The 22,783-nt window shown below is 48.8% G+C and overlaps 4 protein-coding genes across 4 annotated transcripts; 2 read left to right on the top strand and 2 right to left on the bottom strand.

Moving 5' to 3' along the window:
- Nucleotides 1-215: 215 nt before the first annotated feature.
- LOC112877389 (ubiquitin carboxyl-terminal hydrolase 1-like) lies at nt 216-6,244 on the bottom strand. The gene is made up of 5 exons (XM_025941686.1): nt 6,064-6,244; nt 5,030-5,587; nt 3,445-4,632; nt 2,122-2,887; nt 216-801 (listed from the first exon to the last, which is right to left on the bottom strand). The coding sequence occupies exons 2-5, from the start codon at nt 5,580-5,582 to the stop codon at nt 555-557; spliced, it is 2,754 nt and encodes a 917-aa protein (XP_025797471.1). The 5' UTR covers nt 5,583-5,587; nt 6,064-6,244; the 3' UTR covers nt 216-554.
- A 4,431-nt stretch (nt 6,245-10,675) lies between these two features.
- LOC112878354 (cation/calcium exchanger 1-like) lies at nt 10,676-12,823 on the top strand. Its single transcript, XM_025942814.1, has one exon. It carries the CDS (start codon nt 11,061-11,063, stop codon nt 12,795-12,797), a length of 1,737 nt encoding a protein of 578 aa, XP_025798599.1. The 5' UTR covers nt 10,676-11,060; the 3' UTR covers nt 12,798-12,823.
- A 3,073-nt stretch (nt 12,824-15,896) lies between these two features.
- LOC112877574 (beta-glucuronosyltransferase GlcAT14A-like) lies at nt 15,897-18,795 on the top strand. Its single transcript, XM_025941916.1, has 4 exons — nt 15,897-16,639; nt 16,733-16,808; nt 17,071-17,198; nt 17,963-18,795. The coding sequence occupies exons 1-4, from the start codon at nt 16,114-16,116 to the stop codon at nt 18,487-18,489; spliced, it is 1,257 nt and encodes a 418-aa protein (XP_025797701.1). The 5' UTR covers nt 15,897-16,113; the 3' UTR covers nt 18,490-18,795.
- Nucleotides 18,796-21,667: 2,872 nt separating this feature from the next.
- On the bottom strand, nt 21,668-22,705 carry LOC112874245 (50S ribosomal protein L28, chloroplastic). Its single transcript, XM_025937467.1, has 2 exons — nt 22,475-22,705; nt 21,668-22,180 (listed from the first exon to the last, which is right to left on the bottom strand). The coding sequence occupies exons 1-2, from the start codon at nt 22,662-22,664 to the stop codon at nt 21,948-21,950; spliced, it is 423 nt and encodes a 140-aa protein (XP_025793252.1). The 5' UTR covers nt 22,665-22,705; the 3' UTR covers nt 21,668-21,947.
- Between the last annotated feature and the right edge of the window lie 78 nt (nt 22,706-22,783).

Below are 22,783 nucleotides of genomic sequence, written 5' to 3'. Positions count from 1 at the left end.
ACACCAACAAGTTTCTGTAACCAAACATTAACGCTGTAACAAAACCATTCAAAGGGAGGAAAGAAGAAGCTATATGATATCGCAGGTTGCTCTTATATAAAAACTAAGTCCAAATATGTGCAACTTCAAAGTTTTTTGTAAAGCGTATTTGCAGACAATGTAGCTTGGCCAAGGCTAACATTTTAGGCAAAGCCTGACACATCAAGAACAAAAAATATGTTCTAAATTCTCCACGATGTAAACCATTATCATGTGACAGTAGCATCCAACACAACCTTACAAAGCCTGTATGACCGATTTACCAATCTGACCAATGTCACATGTCATATTCTATTCACAATTTGATCCTAAAAGGCAAAAGCAATTGAAAACAAAAACAGATTAACTGAGTCGAGAAGACCGGCACCAAAAACTCCAATTTGGTACAATTACAGTCAGTTTGAAGCCCTGTGACAAAAATGGGCTTGATCAAGAGCCTGTTTTTCCTTCTATATCCACAGGGCTGAATCCTTGGAGGTCCGAAGAAGATTTGCTAATCTCACTCATCCGCTATCTTAGCCTTCCACCCTCTCATAGAAAAGAATATAAGCCTCGCGCTTGAGAACTTCTTCTAGAGTCACTTGACTGATGACAGAATCATCTGCACGGAACCATGAGAAAGAGCAGCTGCTCTGCTGTTGATGATTTCCAAGCCTTCTTGCTCTCACATAAGCAACATAGTGTCCTTCATCCAACGAACCAGTGCCACGGTGCTCTACAACACCAGCTAGACGATAGAGGGAATTATCTTTGTCCACAGAGCTGAATATTGGAGAAAACAAAGCAAAATTAAACCAAATGTATGACTATAAATTACTGTAACTTTCTATGAAAAATATCATGCCTTTACAAAGTCAAAAAGAAACCTCTACCAGATAAACACCGATGATCCTTCTCAAGTGATTAATCATATAATAATGAATGTTTTAACAAACAAAGGCTCTGCAATTATTAAGAAGGCCATTAAAAATATTAGGTTTCCTATAGACATTTATCTTTGAAATACTAACACCAGAAGTCAGAACTATAACTAGCAACCAACTTTCCAACAAAGAAAAAGGCTGATATTTAGGCATTTAAAAGACACCTACAGACAGAAATAGTGAGATCTTAGATACTACAAATCTATTTTATAGTTAAGTAAAGCAGTACATTGCAGCAGTGGATTGGGTTCAGATTCAAATGTGATAGGTTCTGCCGTACAAACAGACTCGATCACAACTGACTCACTGAAGCATTTCCCAACCAAAGACAAGATTACAGCAGGTAGGTTGAACATGGTTCTGGCCAAAATCAGACTGTAGAAAAGAGCACTTAATACAGTTGTTTCTCAAACTGGAATAACAACTAGTTTAAAAACAAGTTGGACCATTTGTATTGATATCTCATTTCCTCTCTCTCTTATAAATAGTAAAGATTTGAAATTTTCTAGACATGTTGCGAATGGCATTTGTACAATTCCTTCACATTGTTCCAACTCCCAAGTTCCAAATAGCGTGAGACATGGAAGCACCATATGCCAGAGGCCCATCCCCCTCATTTATGAAAGAGTAGTGTATTTTGAATCTGGCAAGACCCTGTAGCTTTCATATGAACCCTTGTTGTATGACTTTTTCTTCTCAAACCTTACAACACCACTGCAATTTTTGCTATATATAGAACTTCCTCTCTCTATGCTCAAATGACAAGATGATTATTCATACTGACAATGTCCTGTTATAGTTTTTTAAAGAATAAATTACTTACAATAAGGCTTTACTTTCTTTTATCACCTATTACCACACTGCTGAATACAAATGTTTTCAAGGAAATTAGACCATTAAAAGTTGGTTGTTCATATTTCTTTAATCTGAATCATGTTAATCTGCAGAGATGAAGATGATCAGGATTGTCCTAAATTACCTCCATACAAATGAGATATCAACAATGGCATGTGTTCTAAGTCTTTGTTTAGAGAAGATCGTGTATTGTTAAAGCTAGTAGGACTAAACTAAACAAGAAGCCTATGCAGTCAAAAACTTCAAACTTGTTAGAACTTACAACTGCACAGATGTATATGATAGTAATGTGAAGAATCAGTACCTGGGATCCATGAATCGCTGTACATCAAGATGCTCCTCAAATCTCACATGCTCACTATATTTTAGCTTAGTATTGTGACCGGTGCCAGCTCTCTGAAGCTGAAGAGTTAATACAGGTGGCAGCTTCTTAAAAAGACATGTTTGAATAGCATAACCAACAATATCTTTATGCTCATTTTTGCCATCTTTCAATTGGAGTGAGCTAGAATCCAGATGTAACTGCTTCATCATGTCCTGATACATCATAAGTTGTCTGCTATGCTCGTTTTTCAACAGGTCAGTCTGTTTCTCAGTTGGATGAATACCTTCATGGCATTCAGGCTCTTTATCGGTTATGCTGCAAGCAGCTGAGTCTTTTTCACCACAACTCATCCCCGAACTTGTTCCTTCAGTGATTCTGCCTGCTGTTTGTACAATTTGACTCTGTGCATCAGACGCATGCGGTTGCGTACTTGAAGAAGATTTGCATTCATTGGCACTTCCTGCCATCTGCTCCTCATTTGCACAATTATCACAGCGCCATTCTATCACTTGTTCAGAAAACAGCGATAAGCAGTCCTCAATCGATACTATTGAATTTGCTGTCATCTCATTCATTTCCTCAACTTTGACATCAGAAAAGATATGAGGAAGAAAATTAACAGACTTCACTGGCACGTCGATGATCCTTCGTGAAAATTCGGAACTTGAGACCTTGTTCTTCTGAGTGTGCAAAAGATCCTGTACACCATCCTTGCTTTGACAGATACGTTGCGCTTCAGTAGAATCTGCAGAGGCAAGCATACAGTGTTTAACTTTATCTGGACTATCAACATCATGCAACCAGCAATCATCTGCATAATTTTAGGATCTCTATCCACCACATTTGTAGCTTTCTTTTGGAGAATCCCCACACATGATTAAGTTAAGCAACCATTTGGGGCAAAGTTTATTATATGAAGACAAGGACCCAACTCCGAAGCTATATTCGAATGGTAGTCGTGCTAGCACACTACACCAAACAACATTGCCATGTTAATACTGCTGGAACATCCTGGTCGCTTATGCATACAGATCCTGAAGGTTTTCCTGAAAGTTCTTCTGTCCATGTGTGCAAAGGACCCTTCAAAATTTCTCCATTTAGCAAGTGTAGAATAGCTATTCCAAAAAAATGGAACTTTTTTTTCTCAAGTTGAGCAATATAACCAATAAGAACAACGATTTCAGAGTGTTCCACAGTTCCTGCATTTCAAACCACAAAATTGGTATGATCTATGACTCTAGATAACCCCCAACATCTGTAGTCAAGGCTTTTGAATAGCTGCAGGAGCATGCATAAACTCACCAAGTTCCAAAGGTTTAGGTGTTTCCTCCACAGTCACCTCTTTTAATTCTGAACCAAGAAGATGAGAACCACCACTTTTAGCAACTGTCTGTATCAGCTCATTTGCTGGAAATAATTGAACAGCAAACTTCTGTCGAGATTTGAGACTCTCGCTTGTTTGTGGTGATGCAACACTTTTGGTTGGATGCCCCTTTGATGGCAGTGGCAGTGACAGATCATAGAGAGGATTGGCAGCTGATTTAGAGAAACCACATTTGCAGGATAGTGTCTCAGACAGCTCAAACCCAAAAATGGAATCCATAATTGTAGGAGCACCATTTTGCCTGTCATCACTCTCCTCATCTTTATTCAAAATAGCATGCAAGGAAGCAAGCAATTCGTAGCTGTCCTGCATTTTACCATGTTTGAACCCATCCGTACGCCAGCATATCAATCGAAAGAGTTTCTCTGGGTCCAGCAGCATGCCTCCTGAAGCACCTGTCTCCACAAAAAGCTCCTTCAATACCATGCCAAAGAGACTCTTTGCAGCATCCCATGCTAACATCCTTGCCCGCAGCTTATCAAGTGCAAAGAGGCACTGCAGTATTGCATTCATATAGCATGTGTTTGAGATATTTGGTATCCCTTTTATAGCATAGCCTTGCCCATTAGCTGATCTGAACTCGTGGCTATGTTGTTTGTCTCCGAGATTTGGTGACCCACTGATAGGATCACCTACCTCACCAAACCCAGATGCACGACGACCTGCCTGGATTTCCTCAGGCATTTCCAGCTCCTCTGGATACACAGGCACTTCAGTTTCACACTTGAAGCAGAATCCAGCTCCTGGATCAGCAAACATCGCAGCAACCCAATGCCGCTCCTGCTTGGCGTGATACTGAGCATGCCCGTATGGGACATAACTTGCCAAATCCCCGCAGGATTGCTGGCCGCATTTAAGGCACACGAATATATTCACGAGCTCCTCCTCGCGCTGGCAAACTGCGCACTTCCCTGCGTCATCTGATTGCAATGACGAATCCAAAATCTCCTTGTGAGCATGGTCAGTGGGGACGTGACTGCACCGATCGTTGTCGCTGTTCACCTCTGGCCGTTTCTTGCATCCCAGATCGTCCACCTCCCACGGAGTCTTGGCATCCCGCGAGCTCTCGCCCGTCTCCTGCGCCCTCGGCCTCCTGCCCATCACGCCTGGAACAAAGGAACCACAAGAAAGAAGAGTCGTGTAAACCCATTAAACCCCAAACCAGCATTCCAGCAAGCAAGAACCCTACGAATGCGGATGATCCAAGAAAGCTAGAAAAAAGTTCGGGAAATCGGAGAACCCCCACCCACATATACCAAGAAGATGAGAAATCGAACACTTCAGCGAGGATTCAGATTCAAGAACCGCTACCAAGAATTGTACGGGCCATGATTATACCAAGGAAGATCAGAGGCGAAGAACCGTAAGGACAAATAAAACAGCAGAACACGAAATCGCCAAACGGCGAGGGATCAAGAACGGCGCCGCGGGTTCACGAAGCAGCAAAGCCATGGAGCCACAAAGAACAAACGACGGGAAGAGGAATGGCCGGGGAAAGCTTACCATACGACGGGAGCACGTACTTCGGCAACGAACTGACAACATCGCGGATCACATCAATTCCAATCACATAACCATCAACCTCAAATTCACCCGGCATTCCCACCTCGGCGTCACAGTTGAAGCAGTATCCTCTTCCTGCATCATGGTACAGAACAGCAACCCAGTGCTGCTTCTTCATGGCGTGCGCCCGAGAATGCCCAAACGGGTTCGCAATCCCCCCAACCCCACAGCAGAGGTGCCAGCCGCATTCCAGGCACACCAAGATACTGCTCTCCTCGGGCCTGTGCTTCGCGTCCTCTAGCCGACAACTCGCGCACGTCCCTGCGCCCTTGGACATCAACGACGAGCTAAACTTGCCGCGAGCACCGTCAGCGAGGACGTGATTGCACCGGTTGTTGCCGCTGGTCCCCTCCGCCCCTTCCTCCATCAAATCGCTCGCCTCCGGCGGCGACGCCACCGCCGCATCAGCCAGAGCCATCGGGTCCAGACGCGGAGCCTTCGGTCTCCGTGGGCTCCCGTCCGGCTTCCCCTTCGGCGGCGTCTTCTTCCCCATCGCTCCTGGAGCAAAGGAACCACGAGAAAAGAAAAGCCGCATGAGTCCATCTCCCATTTAAGACCCAAAACCCACCAAGCAACCAAGAAGCTGCGGAATGCGGATGGCCAGATAGGCGGGGAAACAGGGGGGGGTGAAACTCCAAGAAAATGCCGAGAAATCAAGAACCGTACGGACGAGGGGTGAACCAGGAACGCAAATGGGCGGAGAACCAGAGGGGGAAATGGTCGATCAAGAACAACCGAAATCGCAACCATTCTGACTAGGATCAAGAACTTGTGCAGGAACCAATGGACCAGGGATTGAACCAAGAAAAGGCAGAGAACGAGAGGGGAGGGGGATGGAATCAACCAATAAGACGCGCGAAACGGAAACCATTCAAGAACGGCGACAACGGATTTCGGGATTCGAACCAGTGAAACACCAATGAACCGAGCGACGACGAAGGGAACCGGAGGAGGAGTGCCGGGGAAAGGCTTACCGGAAGACGGCTGCGGCGCTCGGGTTCGGGCGGACTGCGGCGAGGGGAAGGGGAGGGGGTTTGGAGAGGCAGGGCGGCAGCAGGCAGAGAGAAGCAAATGATTTCGTGCTGGTTCCGTCGAGACGGGGCGGTGGGGTTTTCCTTTTGTGGGAGACGGACGGACAGAGACGGTGGGCTCGTGTTCTTGCGCTGCGGAGTTGAATGGGTTGGGCTGAGGAGAAGTAGGCGGATCGAGCCAATCCCTTCACCCCGGTTGCAGTATTGCACTATAAAAGTGATTTATGCAGGATTTTTTTAAGCCTATTTTTATTTGTGAACTACACTTGTTATTTGTTTTATATTTTTTGTACTTTTATCTCCATATACCTTATATATTGGAACTGCTCTGCATTGATATATCAAGCATAGGTATCCTAAGTCTTGCATATTGGAGTCAAAAGTTTTGTTGTATTCTGTTGTAAAGGGTTATCCATAGAAGTTGAAAGTTAAGAATAAGTAGAGTTGTCAATAATGCAGTTAGAAGTTTTTGAACTATAAATGTAAAGATTTGTGCACTTGGTTCATAAGTTTTTGAAAATACTAACGTGAAGTTTTTAATTGTCCATTCAAAAATTAGGGATTCTATAAAATTTTGTTTATAACACTTAAAAGTTTTTCATGTTCTTTTATGAACATGTAGTGTTGTGTAAAGAACATGAAAATCAAGTCTATAGATTTTGAAACATGTGCTTTAATTTTTTTGAACTACAAACAGAATTTTTGTACATGTGGTTCATAAGTTTTTGTAGATATGAATATTAAAATTTTCAATACAGACATTCAAATTTAGGGACTCTACAAAGTTTTCCAAATATGATTCAAAAGTTTTTCAAATCTATTGTTAAGTACTCTGTACATAACTTGAAAGTTAAGGACATATAACTTTTTTAAAAATATAATTTTCTATGCATGTGGTTCGTAAGTTTTTCAAATACTAATATGAAGTTTTTAAACATGTGCATTCAAAGTTTGGTATTGTAGAAAGTTTTGTACATAGGATTCCAAAGTTTTTCATACTCTGTCGTAAAGTGGTTCATAACCAAATAAAAAGTTATGTAAACTCCGAATGTACCATAGTTCTTGGTAAGTGATCACTACATTTTCCCCTGTGCACAAAGGCTCCAAATGCAGGTCGATACACTTGCAAGAGGTGATCACTACCTCCCTGAGCCTATTTTTTCACATGGACAACTGTATATGGTGCTGTCAAAAGGTGTTTCTCGTGAGACAACATGGGTTCCTACGAAGAGAAACATGAATATTGAGCCTACTGGAAAGAGTACGAAGAATATTATGTACTGAGATATCTTGGAGTTGTGAGGTATGTTTGTGCTAAAGTTTTTCTATAAATTGTAATGTGTAATAACATGCATTTATGAACTTCTACAAATATGTATTGTCATGCTCCTCCTGCTCACATATATTGTGCCTGCAGCTCCTATGCTTGAAGATTGTGCATGACTTCCGGAAAATGGAGAGGTTATCAAATGCACAAATCGATGATGATTTGATATACATGGTAGATCAATATATGTTAGCAAATGCAAGAAACGATATTATAAATATTTATGTGTGTAAGCTGCCTCCTAGCGTGTCACATGGTTTTGTTGTCAGTATAACTTTAAGCATAACCGGATTGGTTACACGTATGTTCTTGGATGAATTTATACTAATTTTTTAACCCATTCAATTAGTAACATGCTTGTTATATAGATGGCATTTCATTATGTCCTGTAATGTTTCAGGAAAATATCATGAGAGCATAATCAAGTTCACCTTCTAAGGGTCAGTTTGGAACGTAGAAATGCAAAACAGAGGAATGAGAAAAAAACGTAGGAATGTGATAGAGTGAAAAGTGAAAAACTACAGGATTCTAAAACTTAAGATGTTTGGATTGCAGGGACATGATGGAACCTTCACAGGTGCCCCCAAAAAACAAAATTCCACCATGTTACTCTAATCAAACTGGGTTTCGATGCTAATAAGGGTCAGATCTTATTCGTTTCTACTTTCTCCTCTTCTCGTTTCTTCCCTCTTCCCATAATCTCATCCCTTCTTATCCCTATGATTTTCGTTTTTTTTCTAGCTCCCATAGGATTGGCATTCACTGACCATGCCAAGCAATGAAAGGACTGCTAGCCTGAAGCCTAATTGTCACGGGCAACAACAGTGAATCATTTTTTTTATCACAACCGTAGCATTTTGTGTAGCAAACAAGGTAGGACAAACTCTAGGAGTTGCAGCCTTGCAGGGCGGTGCCAGCTCCACGAAACGCTGCAGGAAATTTTCCTTTGGGTTTTTCCGGATGCCTTTTTCCCTACGTTTTGTGTAGGAGAAGCCTTTTCCTCTGGAAAGGGGGTTCAGTTTTCCTCCATTCCAAACAGCAAAACAAGAAAACTTTCCTAAGGAATCTATTCCTTTGCTTTTCCTTTGAAAATACTCCATTCTAAACAGGCCCTAAATAAAAAATTTGAAATAATTCACTTGATCTTTCTAGAGTAACTCATTGCCGCATGCACATCTTTGATATAAATTCGCTTGATCTTTTTGGATAAGGATTTTTTTTAAACACGTGTCTGGGGCACGTGCATTTGCACTAGTGTTGGAAATTAGGCACAAATAAGATTTTACCCAGCCACAGCCCACAGGTCGATGCTAAGATTCAGGGCGATATTTCCAGAAGATATGGTTGTTTGAAGCTTGTATTATATTGCTGGCAACAACCTCAGAAATATTGACATGGGAATTTCCTCTTGAAGTAAAGAAAATGACTAGCTAAATAAATATCCATCGTCACTGAAGAGAATACTCTTAGTCATAAAAAAGTTTCTGACAAAGAATGGGGGCGGTCATACGGCACTTCAAAGAAGAATGTACTTGCAACACAACTCAAAGAAAAGACCAAGCTCCAGCTAGGAACATTATATGATCTGCACTCTCTAAGGCCAGGGCTCATCTAGATCAGGCTTCTCGTCAAACAATGAGAGTCATAGTTGGCAGCGCGCAAACTCTGCCCCTTGCACTAGTTCTTGGTAAGTGATCACTACATTTTCCCTGTGCTCAAATAAAGGCTCCAAATGCATGCAGGTCGATACGTACACTTGCAATGATTACTTGACCCTTTCTGAATCTTATCCAGCGGTGTTCATGGGTTTGGTCAGCAGCCTTGTGCTATTTCCCATTGGCTTCACCAGTATATTCTCTCTATATTCATATATGCTTTGTTATCTTCCCTTGTAGTACTTATAATTACGAAAAATAATTATCCCCTTCAATCGCGTCAGGATATTATAGACTCAAAGGTGTTGAAAGTTGTTGTGTGGGGGAAAAAAATAGGTTATGGTGTTTGCATGCAACCTGGGCTGTTTGCAAGGATCCCGTGTCTTTGATTTGGCCGGAAGTTCCCCAGATGCCCACAGCATGGCGTCTGGTGGCATGGCTGGGTCACAGTTCAACAGTGCAAAGCCAGTTCTTGAGCTGCCGCACCTGAGGGTGAATTCCCCTTTCTGCTTAACATAACAGAACTGTCAGAAACCAACCCAGGGAGGCTGGAGTCTTGTGCATCTGAACGCAAGCCTGCTGATGCAGAATGCAGATGATAAGGACATTTCACTAGATGGACATGTCATTCTCCTGTAGAGGACATATGTGCTCAGCTCAAAGTTGGCTGGACCGGAGGCAGCTGGACCGGACGTCTCCATGCTGTGCCTGTGCCCCATTGAAAAGGCTGCAGCGGCCGCGTCTGGTCCCTGGTGACCATCATGTTGCATTGCTGCCATGGTGGGGCTGGCCACTTCACTGTATCCGTTGTGTGGCTGCTTTTGCCCAGGGGATCAAGATTATAGGCGAGGCAAACCAAACGGACTGATTTGGGGTTCCTTTGCAGGCTTCCGGCTCTGGCTCCAACTTTTTCACCGGCTTCGTGTTGAAGCCCTGTGAATGGATTAGCGTAGAAGCACCTTGAAGCTGTTTGTAAAAGGTGGACAAGCAGCGAGAAGCCAAGAAAGATAGTTTTTTCTTGCTTCCCTTTTCCCAAACCTCTCCGTAGCTAAAATAAACTATTTTACCAAACATTTGGCACAAATATCTCAGCCCCGCTAGAAAAGATGCTCTACTAGAGAATGAGCCAGAGTCGAAGATATTTTCTGAGAAGCCGGAGCTCTACCAAAGTCTCAGGTTTCACAGCTGCCTGGCTGTGCCTCGACCAAGGTTTAGATGGTAAATATTTATAACTTTTGGCACTTTTAGGTACTGTAGCGATTTCGTTTGTATTTGATAAATTTTATCTAATCATGGACTAACTAGGCTTAAAAAATTCGTCTCGTGATGTACAATTAAACTGTGCAATTAGTTATTTTTTTACATACATTTACTGCTCCATACATGTATCCCAAAATTAATATGATAGAGAGAGTGTAAAAAGTTGGAAGTTGGGAGGAATCTAAACAACGCCCAAGTCATTCATGCGGTTGGTTGAATGTCGCGCTCGGCAACTGCTTTTTGATTGCGTCCTGCGAGTTCCGGAGAGCAGTGATCTGAATCGCAACGTCACATCTCCGCGGCTGCCCGGCCGCCCCGTCTACGCCACCGGGCCAGGCGGCGGTAGCCATCATCTCCGGCTCACCCGCTGCCCGACAGGTCCTCTTGGACGGTCTTGACTCGCTGCTGCTCGTCGTCTCGTCTGCTTGGACACAAGGACGGACGCGTGCCTCCATACGCTAAACGATCCAGCATCGGGTAGAGAAAGCGTGCGTCTTCAGATCGCACCCACATCATCCTCACGGTGAGCATGCTGATCACCATGGGGACCTCATCTTCAGATCGCCAGCAGCGTGTAAACTAGTGCCGTGTCCATGCCGTCCGATCCCGGGTTCTTGCGCCGCCACCGCCACGGCGTGCTCGGATAATCCTCCAAGGCAAAGCTCCCCCGGCGCGGCGGGCGAGCGCGAGAGCCATGCATGGCGAGACCTCCCGCTACTGCGGCGGTGGCCCGTGTCTGCCTCGGCGTCGCCCTCGTTGCCCTCCTGCTCGCCACCTCCGGCCTCTCGCGCGGCGCCACGGGCGGCGCCGATGTCTCGTCCTCGCTGGCCAACGAGGCGCGCTGCGACGGCGGCTGCGACGGCAAGCGGCGGCTCGGGAGCACAGAAGGCAGCTGCCGCTACCCCGCGGCCGGGTCTGGTGATCCAGGCCGCAACCCGCGCGGCGGGTATGTCGACTACCTGCACCTCTTCTACTGCGTCCTCGGCGGCGGGCGCCGGCCTGCGCTGGGCTACGCCGCGATGGCGGTGTGGCTCGCCGTGCTCTTCTACCTGCTCGCCGACACGGCGGCGGTCTACTTCTGCTCCAGCCTCGAGGGCCTCGCGCGCCTGCTCGGCCTCCCGCCGGCCATCGCCGGGGCCACGCTGCTCTCGCTCGGGAACGGCGCGCCCGACGCGCTCTCCGCGCTCGCGTCCTTGGACGGCGGCAAGGGCGGAGGGGCCGCCGCCGTCGGGCTCAACGGCGTGCTCGGCGGGGCGATGTTCGTGTCCGCCGCCGTGCTCGGCGTTGTCGCCCTCCGCGTCGGCGGCCAGGGGGTCGCCGTCGACCGCGCCAGCTTCTTCCGGGACGCGGGCTTCCTCCTCCTGGCCCTCGCCGCCGTGGCCGTCGTCCTCGCCGTGGGCGAGGTCAACATCTGGGGCGCCGTTGCGTTCGCCTCGCTCTACCTCGTCTACGTCCTCGCCGTCGCCTTCACCCCGGACCGCTGGCCGACGAGACGCCAGGATGACGAGGAGGACCACGCCCATGCCACCGCCTCCTCGGAGCTCCATAGCGTCGCAGAGACCAAGTTCTACACCGACCAGGAGGCACAAGATTCACTCCTCTCCGACACCGCGCCTCTCCTCCAGTACTACGCCGCCGGCGACAACAACGGCGGAACCGGTGAGAACAGGAGCGCGTTCTGGACCGTGTTTCGCGTGCTAGCGCTTCCCCTGACTCTCCCCCGGCGGCTGACGATCCCGGACGCGAGCAAGGAGCGGTGGAGCAAGCCGACCGCGGTGACCGCGGCCACGCTCGCCCCAATCTTCCTGTCCATCCTCTGGAGCCACCGCGCCACGGGGAACCCGTTCCCTGCCGTCCTCCTCGGCGGCCTCGCTGGAATCGCGCTGGGCCTCCTCGCGTTCCTCACCACGGATCCCTCCGCCCCGCCAGCCCGGTTCCTCGCGGCGTGGCTCGCCGGCGGGTTTGCCATGAGCGTGGCGTGGGCGTACGTGATCGCCAACGAGGTCCTCTCCCTGCTGGTCTCGGCCGGCACCGTCCTGTCCGTGGACGCCGCGACGCTGGGGGTGACCGTGCTCGCCTGGGGAAACTCGCTCGGCGACCTCATCGCGAACGTGGCGGTGGCCTCCCGCGGTGGCCCCGGCGGCGCGCAGGTGGCCGTATCCGGCTGCTACGGCGGGCCGGTGTTCAACGTCCTCGTGGGCCTAGGCCTGTCCATGCTGCTGTCGTGCTGGACCGGGGACCCGCAGCCCATGAAGATTCCGAGGGAGCCTGGGCTCTACCGGACGCTGGGCTTCGTGGTTGCTGGGCTTTCGTGGGCCTTGGTGATGCTGCCCCGGAGAGGGATGAGGGTGGACAGGACGCTGGGCTTTGGGCTCCTGGCGATTTATTTTTGTTTCGTCTGTATTAATATTTCACAGCTCAAGAACGAACAGTAAACTTATTGGATTCATTCATTCATTCATTGCATGGTGTTTATGCTAGGTTCAGTAGGACTAAGAGTCTCTAATAACATACAAAAGTATCTGAGTTGCACTGTATAATTTTAAAAAAATTAAACGAAAAAAGAAACTATGCAATATCTTTGAGATAAAATCACATATTCGTAATTTGTACACAAAAAAATTGGTACTATGGTGTCTTTGAGGAAAAAACATATTGCTTCAATGTTTAGCTGAAAATTTGCCCATTTTTTGAGATAATGAGTGAAGGAGGGTCCAAATCTTCGTTCATTGCAATAGGAGAAGGATTCAGAAATGACCTTTTGTATGTAATGATTTACACAATATTAGAGTAATAATGGGACTGCAACGTAAAAGCGTGTTAGAGGGCTCCATATACGTGAAGTTTCGGGCTAAGCAATTGATTTCACTACCTGAAAAGTTTAGCCAACACCTCAACTTGTCTCTCCCACGACTGCCTAGCTACACACATGGTACTAACAAAATATATAGCGTAAAAAAAGAAACAATCTTCCATCCTTGGATGGTGCCGAACAATCGAAGAAAGAAGATGACCAGAAAGGCACTCGATTTAATTTTATAGTTTAGAGGTTCTTCATAAATATCAAATATAAGATACTCTTAGAGAGAGACTTGTCTGGTAAATTACAAACATAATTTAGAATCCTATACGTTGTAGAACTTTTTTTTCCCTTCTGTCAAAGAGCACTATAGCACTATATAGGATTATAGGCAACTTTTGATCTTTTTAGAGTTATTGGGCTTTCACCCCAGTTTTACTTGAAGGCAAGACCGTTCAAGTGGTTCACAAGGGAAAGAAACGAGGGCACTCAGACTCACATACTGCCCTATTACAACGCCTCAGAGGGGCGCTACTTTACTTGGTGAACTGCTTCCGAGCTCCCGCGATCACTTCTTCTGGAGCGGGAGCATCCGTCGTCTCTTGAATGCAGTCAGCCTCCAGCTCAACCCACTTCCCAGATCCCATCGATTCTTTCCAGTTTTTGTTGCTGAACATGTGTTGAATCTCTTTTGGGATGTCTTCTCCACCCTGTCCAGCGTCGTGTGGCTTGAGGAAGAGGAACAAGTCTTTGTCCATGCCCAGGATCACCCAAGGATCATGCCTGGAGAGTTTGCAGCTGTTTTCTAGCCTGACATCCATCTCTCCAGGGTCTGCTTCTCTTCCGCTGGGCAAAGGATCTTCCAGTTCACAACTAGACCAAGCACCTTCTATAACAGGTCCTGCACACTTCTCCAACAGCCATTCTGAAAATAACTGAAGTTCTTTAGTTTCTAGAGCCCCCACAGGGCAGCAGCTGTAAAAATATTGAGCACCACATGCGCCAGAATTTAGCTACAGATTCATAACTTCCACCACACTTAACACCTACTATATCTGAAATAGAACTCCACGTCTGTTTTGCAACACCACACTTAACACTTAACTTTTTGATCTTTCGAGGATCCTGGTTGATGCTATGGACAGGTTGCCGAGATCCTGTCAGATGAGGTGCTGCGCACTGACACGAGAGATCTCGGCCAGGCCCACGCGCCTCCCGCCTTGGCTTCGTTTCGCGATCACGATCAGGCAGGCGAGGAGACCTCCAAACGAACCGCCGTCGAGTGCCCTGTCCATGTCATGGCGATACGTGTCGTGCACCTGCGGGGGCCCTTCCCTCTTCTCTATTCGAACTGTCGATTCGTGGCCTCGAGTTTTTTTTTTTCTAAGAACGGGAATTATTGTCCTGAGGTGCTACGATGCATGACTAATTTTTAATTTTTAGTCGGATTCACACCGAATATTAGGATGCCAATTAAAAGATTAAATAGGAGCTAACTATTAAATTAATTATACGAATAAAGACTAATTCATGAGATAAATCTATTAAGCTTAATTAATCCATCATTAGCATATGTTTACTGTAGCACAGCGCGATCAAATTATGAACTAATTAGATTCACTAGACTCATCTGGTAAATTAGCCTCCATTTATACAATAGGTTATGCAATTAGCCTATATTCAATACTGAGAAACAAACGCCCCCTAAGCAAAGAGATATATGTATAGATATATCCCGGGCCTACCTTGGATGCAAGAGCTCAATTTGCTGCGCTGAAGCAAATGTAGTCGAACTGAACTCTTTTGGAGCGAAAATCATCGGCAAACTTTGCCCAAAGGCACGAGTAAAGGCAGACACGAAGTAGCACAGCGCTGACTGCTAGACAGCATCCGGTGCGAAATGTGATCGGCTCTGGAAAGCACGAAGCCACCGGCGTTTGTCCAATGATTCGGAGCGCTGAAATAGAATAGCAGCAAGAAAAGAAAAGGAAAGTCAGTGCGGTGCAGGCACCTCTCAGCTTACCATCATGTGACGGCAGCATGTGGAAGCAGAGGCGAAGCCCGGTCCGTGGCTGGCCCGTGAGATCCGATCCCTCGCTAATCAGCAATCAGGGGGTGGTAATTTTTGTGTCCGGACGCACGAGCCACCCCCTCGTGACCTTTTAGTACATACAGGACTCTAGATAAAAAAAAAAACATGTATCCTTTGCCACATTTTTACCATACCAAGGGGGTGTTCGTTTCCGGATACCTAAATTTTAGAGGGGTCACATAAAAAAGAATCTTATCATTTAGAAGTATTAAATAAAGTCTAATTACAAAACTAATTGCAGAACCCTAGTGCTAATTCGCGAGACGAATCTAATGAGGTATATTAGTCCATGATTAGCGAACAATTACTGTAGCATCACTGTAGCAAATTATGGATTAATTAGGCTCATTAAATTTGTCTCGCGAATTAGCATCTAGCTGTGTAAAAATTTTTATAAACAGATTTAAAATAGATTTTATTTAGTACTTCTAAATAGCAAGATTCTCTTTGATGTGATGGGTCTAAAGTTTAAAGTTTAGATAGGAGGAAACGAACACGGCGCAAGTTTACCTCCGCCGCGTTTCGGCCCGGGGGGCCCACCCGTAACTCGCCATCCTCCTCCTCCCGACAGCGACCTCCCTCCTACTCCCCGGCCTTGCCTTTTACTTCTCCCGAATGCTCGAGCCAGTCGCCCCCCGCAACGCCGCCTCCTCCAGTGCTGCTCGCAGGTGGTGGATAGATCTCGCCGGGCCTCACAGTACGACCCGCCATTGGCTCACTCACTACAAGCGAGCAAGGCCGCGCAAGTAATCCAGTCCACAGATTGATCGATCAAGAGAGAGAGAGAGAGAGAGCCAAGAGACCGATTGGTTGGTAGGTGGGGGCGAGGGAAAGCGGCGAGAGCGAGATTGATGCGCGCATGGCGCTGCGGGCGCGGGTGATGGGGCCTGGCGGCGGCCGGCGGGAGCTGCTGCTGGTCTCCGCGGCCTTCACGGCGCTCCTCGTCGCCTCCATCCTCCTCCTCCCGTCGCTCCTCCTCAGAACGCGGCCCAGCTTCCTGTCGTCCTCCGCCGCCGGCGGGGACCGGCAGCCGCGGTACCCGGTCTCGTTCGCCTACCTCATCTCGGCGTCCTCGGGGGACGCGGCCCGCGCGGCGCGGCTGCTGGCGGCGCTCTACCACCCGGCCAACACCTACCTGCTGCACCTGGACCGGGAGGCCCCCGCGGGGGAGCACCGCCGGCTGGCGGAGCTGGTGTCCGCGCGGGGCGTGTACGCGCGCGCGGGCAACGTGTGGGTCGTCGGCCGCCCCAACCTCGTCACCTACCGGGGCCCCACCATGCTCACCACCACGCTGCACGCCGTCGCCATGCTGCTGCGCCTGCGCCGCCGGTGGGACTGGTTCGTCAACCTCAGCGCATCCGACTACCCGCTCGTCACCCAGGACGGTAATGTTTCTGCGGCCGCTGCTTGTTTGGATTGGATTGCATAAAAAGCTGGTTGATCTAATCAGCTGATGAAGCTTGCTTGCTTGCTTGCAGACATGATGGAGGCGTTCGCCGGGCTGCCCAGGGACCTCAACTTCATCCAGCACACCAGCCACCTCGGCTGGAAGATGTAAGAGCTCTTATTATGCTATCTAGTAGTACTCTGTTCTGCAACCAGAGAATTGTATTAGGAATGCAATGATCATCATCAATCCTCTAGTCCTAACAGCAAAAGGAAATGCCCCCTAGCTCCTTTGTTCATGCTTACTTTTCGATTTGATCGACAATAATGAATGCTTGCTTTGAGACATTTTGGAAGAACATTTGTATTTGGAAAAAAAAAAGAAATTGTAAGCGTTTGACAGGGGATTGAACTGATGGTAGCTCTGCAGAAAGAAGCGGGCGCGGCCGGTGATCCTGGACACGGCGCTGTACGAGGACGGGCGGGCGGAGCTCATCCGGCCGGTGAACATCACCACCAACCTCCGGAGGTTCCCCACGGCCTTCAAGCTCTACACAGGTGCGTGCGTGCCATCTCCGATTCCTGCGAGAATTGAACTGTGTGCGTAGGAAGCTTCTAGTGCCTCCAACTGCCGTGCGGTACACAACGATGAGTAGGCGTGTTGGCGACCGATTGGGGACAGGCATCTTTCGTCAATCCGGTTGTTGATCGGACCGTACGGCTCCGTACTCCCCGCCGACTCCTCTGGTGTGTGGTGTCGCACGGCACGGATGATGCCACTGCCGAGTGCCGGTGTTTGCTCCCAGAGCCTTTACCTGTCCTTCAAGTCACAGGGGGCAACCAGCAGTTCATGTGATCCGCAGTGCCAGCGAATTCCGGCACAAAAAAAGAAGTTTATCTGCAATGGCATCTAGCCAATGGAGCAGGTGAGGTGGCACCGTTCGCGTACGGATCTTAGAGGGTTACAGTTGATTATTCCGCCAGATCTGAGCCAGCGGTGATCGTGGTTTGTCTATGCCTTGGAGCTCGCAAGTCCAGCCGGACAGCCAATGTGCTGCTGCATCGGCAGTGCCCAGTGACAAAGCAAAGCTGCTTCGATCCTGGTTTCCTTTTGCAAGCGCTTGCTTCCAAGAAACGGCAGGAATGCCGCCGACATGATGCATGACATTTTGCCGGAATCTCCAGACGGTTCCAGTGCCAATTTCAGAGAAACCAACATCTAGGAGTAGTATTGGATAGAAAAGATGAACATGTTCTGAACTCGCTCGCCTGCAAAGCTGATGAATCGGTGGCTGAACAAGAACAACTCACTCACTCTGCAGGGTCGGCGTGGACGATGCTGTCGCGTCCCTTCACGGAGTACGTGACGATGGGGTGGGACAACCTCCCCCGGACCCTCCTCCTGTACCACGCCAACATCATCTCCTCGCCGGAGTTCTACTTCCAGACGGTGGCCTGCAACTCCCGGCGGTTCCGCAACGCCACCGTGAACCACGACCTGCACTTCATCCGGTGGGACAACCCGCCGAAGCAGCACCCGCTGCACCTCACCTCCAGGGACTACCGCCGGATGCTGCTCAGCGGCACCCCCTTCGCGCGCAAGTTCCGGGAGGGCGACCCGGTGCTGGACCGGATCGACCGGGACATCCTGCGGCGGCGGGGGCCCGGCCAGTTCGCCTACGGCGGGTGGTGCTCCGAGTCCGGGGAGGGCGGCGCGGCGCTGTGCGGCAACCCGCAGGAGCCCGGGAGGAAGGGGGCCGTCAAGGCCGGCGCCGGGTCGCGACGGCTCAAGGCGCTGCTCGGCAAGGCGCTGGCCCCGGGGAATCTCAGGAGAAAGCAGTGTAGGTGAAAGAAATTGTTTTTTTGGCTTTGCTTTCTCTTTTATTTACAGGGCGAGGAGGATCAAACATGTCATGTATGTATAGCAAAAGGAACGGCATGAATTCGAGGCAATTTTGGTTCCCTGAAATTCTGAGGTCAAATTTCAGGAACTCTACAGGTTATCTGCTGATTATATTAGCGAAGAGGTCATTCATTAGTTTGACAGAGCTAACATTCAGCTCGTGTACTTCACTCTCTCGTGTCAGAAAACAAGCATGAAACACTGTACAAGGTAGAACTGGCTGATGAAATACTGGGCGCCCGTTTGTCTGTACAAGCATGCAATGTTTCAGTCTTTGCCGTGTTTTGTTTATGTTGCAACAACACTTGTAAATTCTCGCTACATCATCATTGCTTCTACGCTCTTCCGGGAATCGCATTTCACGATAGTATTTCATATGAACCTTGGTGTGCCCGATCTGCACAACTTTGTGGCCATAACTTTTTAAGTTTTGACGATAGAATTCCGTAGCCTGGAAGGTTTGCTTTGGTACAACCAGACAAAAAGATTGCATGAAGATTGTACAATACAGGGCATGGTGCTCATTTTGGTTGCCCAGCTCCCTGAGCACATGACACCAACGACGTGCGGCGGCGATTGCTTTGCCACAGGCGAACGCCGTGGCCGGTCGTTCGGAGCATAATGGATGGACCAACCGACATTTTTCTTCTGGAGGAGAGAAACCTGATTGGTATTCAATCGAGCGAAGCGACCATTGTCCCGAGACGGAGTGCGCAAGTTTGTCGCTACGACGTCGACCTCGTTGCGCAGCTTCACACCGTCCGCCCGCCCCCCCCCCCCCCCCCCCCCCACCTCTCCTGTTGGACACGCAATCGAGGGATTCCAGCGCAAGCACTCCTCTGCCACTTCATATTTTGCAGGGGCAAGTATTCCCAAACTGAATTGTATATGATTAATTTGAAAAAATCGGGTTAAAACCACGAGTATTCCCAACTGAATTGTATTCGATTAATTTGGAAAAATTAGGCTAAAACCACTGCAAACTACCTAGCTAAACTAGGGGCCTGTTTAGTTACTTCTGCAAAAACGCAAAAAACTGTAAACGCAAAGATGCTAAAGGAATCTTACTAATTTGAAGTATTAAATGAAGTCTATTTACAAAACTTTTTGCATGGATGGGTTGTAAATCGCGAGACGAATCTAATGAGCCTACTTAATCCATGTTTTGCAACAGTGATGCTACAGTAACCATCCGCTAATTATTGCTTAATCATGGATTAATTAGCATCATTAGATTCGTCTCGTGATTTACAACCCATCCATGCAAAAAGTTTTGTAAATAGACTTCATTTAGTACTTCAAATTGGTAAGATTCCTTTGCAAAATTTTTTTACATTTTTGCAAAATGATCTAAACAGGCCCTAGATCTAAAGCTGCTCAGCATAACGCGAAATGTGACATGACAATATATAAGGCGAAATGTGACATGACAATATATAACAACACGTCTTAGCACAAGCACAAGGAGTCAGAATATGGCGTAACCACTGGTAATGAGATCATAGCACAAGACATCAAACATTGTAGTGACATCACTTTTGAGTTTGAAAGCTGTATACTTGATGTGCGAAGGTGGACACCTGCCTACGCTCCGGACGCAATACTTTTACTGCACATGAAGCCGTCGCTTCCTAAACCTTGGAACGACAGTGATGACGCCTCCAACGAGGTGAACGGTGCCAAGAACATCGTCATCGTCGAGGCTGGCTAGAATCCGGCGAGGCTTTCGCCTGCGACAGAGAGCTCGGGGCAACAGCCAGCCTGATGTCCAGCGTCGCGAGACGGCTCAGTGTGGCCTTGTCCTGCAGGCCACCACGGGCTCCGTGCACCCTGCTACTTGAATCCTTGGAGATTCACGAGCAGCAAAGCATAGCTCCGCCGATGGCCGCCGTCAGTTGATGATAGGACCGCGACCGCGACGCTGTCCTGCAGGGTCGGGAAGCCACGCCGGCCGCCAGCAGGGGCGACACGGCCGTGGTGCCCCCAACCTGCAGGAGGGATCTTGCTGCGGCCCAACGGCGTGGGTGACAGGTGTGGGGGGAGAGGAAAGAACCCCATCCCGCCGCCAACCCAGCAGACGCGCGGCCGCCGCGAAGCTCCCTGTATATGGCAGATCAGGACCCTCGGAGGTTGGATCCGACCATAGAGATCCGCACGAAGGGGAGGGCCGCCGCACACGGACGGCGCGGCGGTGCCTGGGTGGTGGCCGCCCCACCTGTCGCCCCCAATATGGAGATGCAAGCTCCGCCCAACCGCTGGGTGCAGCACCGTCGGGGACTTCGAGATCGGTCGGAGAGGACGTATCTGGGCGCCGGAGCTCCATGAACGGCTGCAGCTACGGGGCTGTGCTCGGCAAGGCTAAGGGGTAGGGACCGAGGGGGGGACGGGGGGATGGCGGAGAGACCTCGCCGCCGCCGTCCTGGCACCCGCATGGGCTTCCGGCGAGGTGTTCCGGCGACGGCGAGGTGCAGGGATGGGGGCGGGAAAGCTGGGCGCCGGCGGCGCGGGTTCCGCCCGAGTCGCCCTTGGGGCGCCGCGGGAGCCTCCTGTTCCTGCCACTTGCATATCACCGGATGATCAAAACACAAATAAAACCTTTTACGAAGACCCTTTTCCCCATCCCCATCTAAAAGAAAGATCAACTGCCCTTGCATCTTACAACCTACTCAAGTCATAGTACCACTCCACTGTTCCACTTTAGAGGGAGGCTAGAAATTAAATTAGACAATTGGGACTGTTTTTCTTTCCTGGTTGAGTTCCAGTCGTTATAGTATTTTGCGCGAGCAGGCATTCCCTTTCTTACACCTCAACTAATGCGATGCCAACAAGATTTCTTCTCTACCTCAAGTCATCAACTAATCACGGCCACATGCCAGGCGTCCTCCTTTGCTGCCTGCAGTTGCACTGTTGCAGGAGGCAACCAGAATGTACATGATGCATGATGGGATGGGATGGAATGGAAGGTAGTTGCAAACTGCAAACAATTGCAGGGCACAAATGCATGGATAGCCATCATCTCTAGGACAAGATGCATACCAAACTTTAACTGAAAACCCATTCAGCCTCTACTTCACTGGCGACCAAATGATCAGGTGAGGTCAGTTAACTTTCTGCCAATCGATCATAATTATGAAGTGGGGGCAGATTGATCAAGAGGAACAAATCTCAACTCTTTCTATAGAATAAAAATATATGCAACCTCGATCTGCCTACATTGGTTGGATGCAAATCAAATTAGGGAGGAGAGGAAAAATACTGTATGTATGACTGAATGAACAGCAGCAGCAGCAGCAGACATTGAGACAGACGAGACGGACCCATGAAGGCTAAGCTAGTGGCATCTGTTCGCGCGATTGCTCGGCCTGAACATACCGCCACCACCGGCTTGACTCCTCAAGCTCGGCTCACTTCTTGTTGAGGTCGATGCCGGCCTTGCGCGCGACGGCGTCCAGGCCGTGCTTCTCGATGGTCTTGAGAGCCTTGGTGGAGAGGCGCAGCTTAACGAAGCGCTTGCCGGCCTCCCACCACAGCTTCTTGTACTGCAGGTTCACGAACTGCTGCTTCTTCGTCTTGTGGTTGGAGAAGGACACCTTGTTCGCGCGGTTCGTCTTCTTGTCAGTGAAGGGGCACACCCGGCCTGAATGAAGAAAAAAGAACACACAAAAAAACTCATCATCTCGTCAATAGACGGCAATTAGCTTAATTGTTATCATGCTCGTTAGACAGATGCAGGTCAGAACCGATGGATGTGAACTTTTTGCTAATAGGATTGAAATTGAAATGAACGGAGCAGTTAGGGATGAACAGTGCCACTGGCGAACTAGCTGAATCGATCAGCAGAGAATAATGGACCAACCCAGCCGGGTGAGGATTCGTTGACAGTAACGGAAAGAGACGAACAATGCAACAAAGCAAAGCGAATCAGACTTACGCGCGACGATGGGCTGGAGCGGCCTCTTGAGGAGGGGGACGACGGCGGTTGAAGTGGGCGCGGCGGCGGAGAGGGAGAGGCCGGCAAGCTGCGACGTGGCGAAGCCCAGGGAGGTCGACGAAGAGGAGAAGGCCCTCCGGGCGGCGGCGGGCATGGCGAAGGTGGAGCTCAGCAGCGTGGCGGTCGCCATGGCGGATGGACGGACGGAATGGAATGGGTGCGTTGGATAAGCAGGAGGGATAAGAACTTAAGAAGAGGAGGGTTCACTAGAAGCAGGCCAAGCCGAACCCAAATTTCTTTCGACCCGGC

Source organism: Panicum hallii, chromosome 9 (genome assembly GCF_002211085.1).
Source record: "Panicum hallii strain FIL2 chromosome 9, PHallii_v3.1, whole genome shotgun sequence".
In the NCBI taxonomy this organism is placed as follows: Eukaryota; Viridiplantae; Streptophyta; class Magnoliopsida; order Poales; family Poaceae; genus Panicum; species Panicum hallii.
The sequence above is the reverse complement of the archived record's forward strand: the minus strand, read 5'-3'. Positions and strand labels throughout refer to the sequence as shown.

What these genes read in the sequence shown, in the direction of transcription:
- LOC112877389 (XM_025941686.1), bottom strand. Translation starts at nt 5,582, where the DNA reads ATGGGGAAGAAGACGCCGCCGAAGGGGAAGCCGGACGGGAGCCCACGG. An exon ending in GTACGTGCTCCCGTCGTATG is followed by an intron (nt 4,633 to 5,029) that starts GTAAGCTTTCCC and finishes CCTTTGTTCCAG; the next exon opens with GCGTGATGGGCAGGAGGCCG. An exon ending in CAGCGATTCATGGATCCCAG is followed by an intron (nt 802 to 2,121) that starts GTACTGATTCTT and finishes TCCAATATTCAG; the next exon opens with CTCTGTGGACAAAGATAATT.
- LOC112878354 (XM_025942814.1), top strand. Translation starts at nt 11,061, where the DNA reads ATGGCGAGACCTCCCGCTACTGCGGCGGTGGCCCGTGTCTGCCTCGGC.
- LOC112877574 (XM_025941916.1), top strand. Translation starts at nt 16,114, where the DNA reads ATGGCGCTGCGGGCGCGGGTGATGGGGCCTGGCGGCGGCCGGCGGGAG. An exon ending in CCCGCTCGTCACCCAGGACG is followed by an intron (nt 16,640 to 16,732) that starts GTAATGTTTCTG and finishes GCTTGCTTGCAG; the next exon opens with ACATGATGGAGGCGTTCGCC. An exon ending in GGCCTTCAAGCTCTACACAG is followed by an intron (nt 17,199 to 17,962) that starts GTGCGTGCGTGC and finishes CTCACTCTGCAG; the next exon opens with GGTCGGCGTGGACGATGCTG.
- LOC112874245 (XM_025937467.1), bottom strand. Translation starts at nt 22,664, where the DNA reads ATGGCGACCGCCACGCTGCTGAGCTCCACCTTCGCCATGCCCGCCGCC. An exon ending in GCTCCAGCCCATCGTCGCGC is followed by an intron (nt 22,181 to 22,474) that starts GTAAGTCTGATT and finishes TTCTTCATTCAG; the next exon opens with GCCGGGTGTGCCCCTTCACT.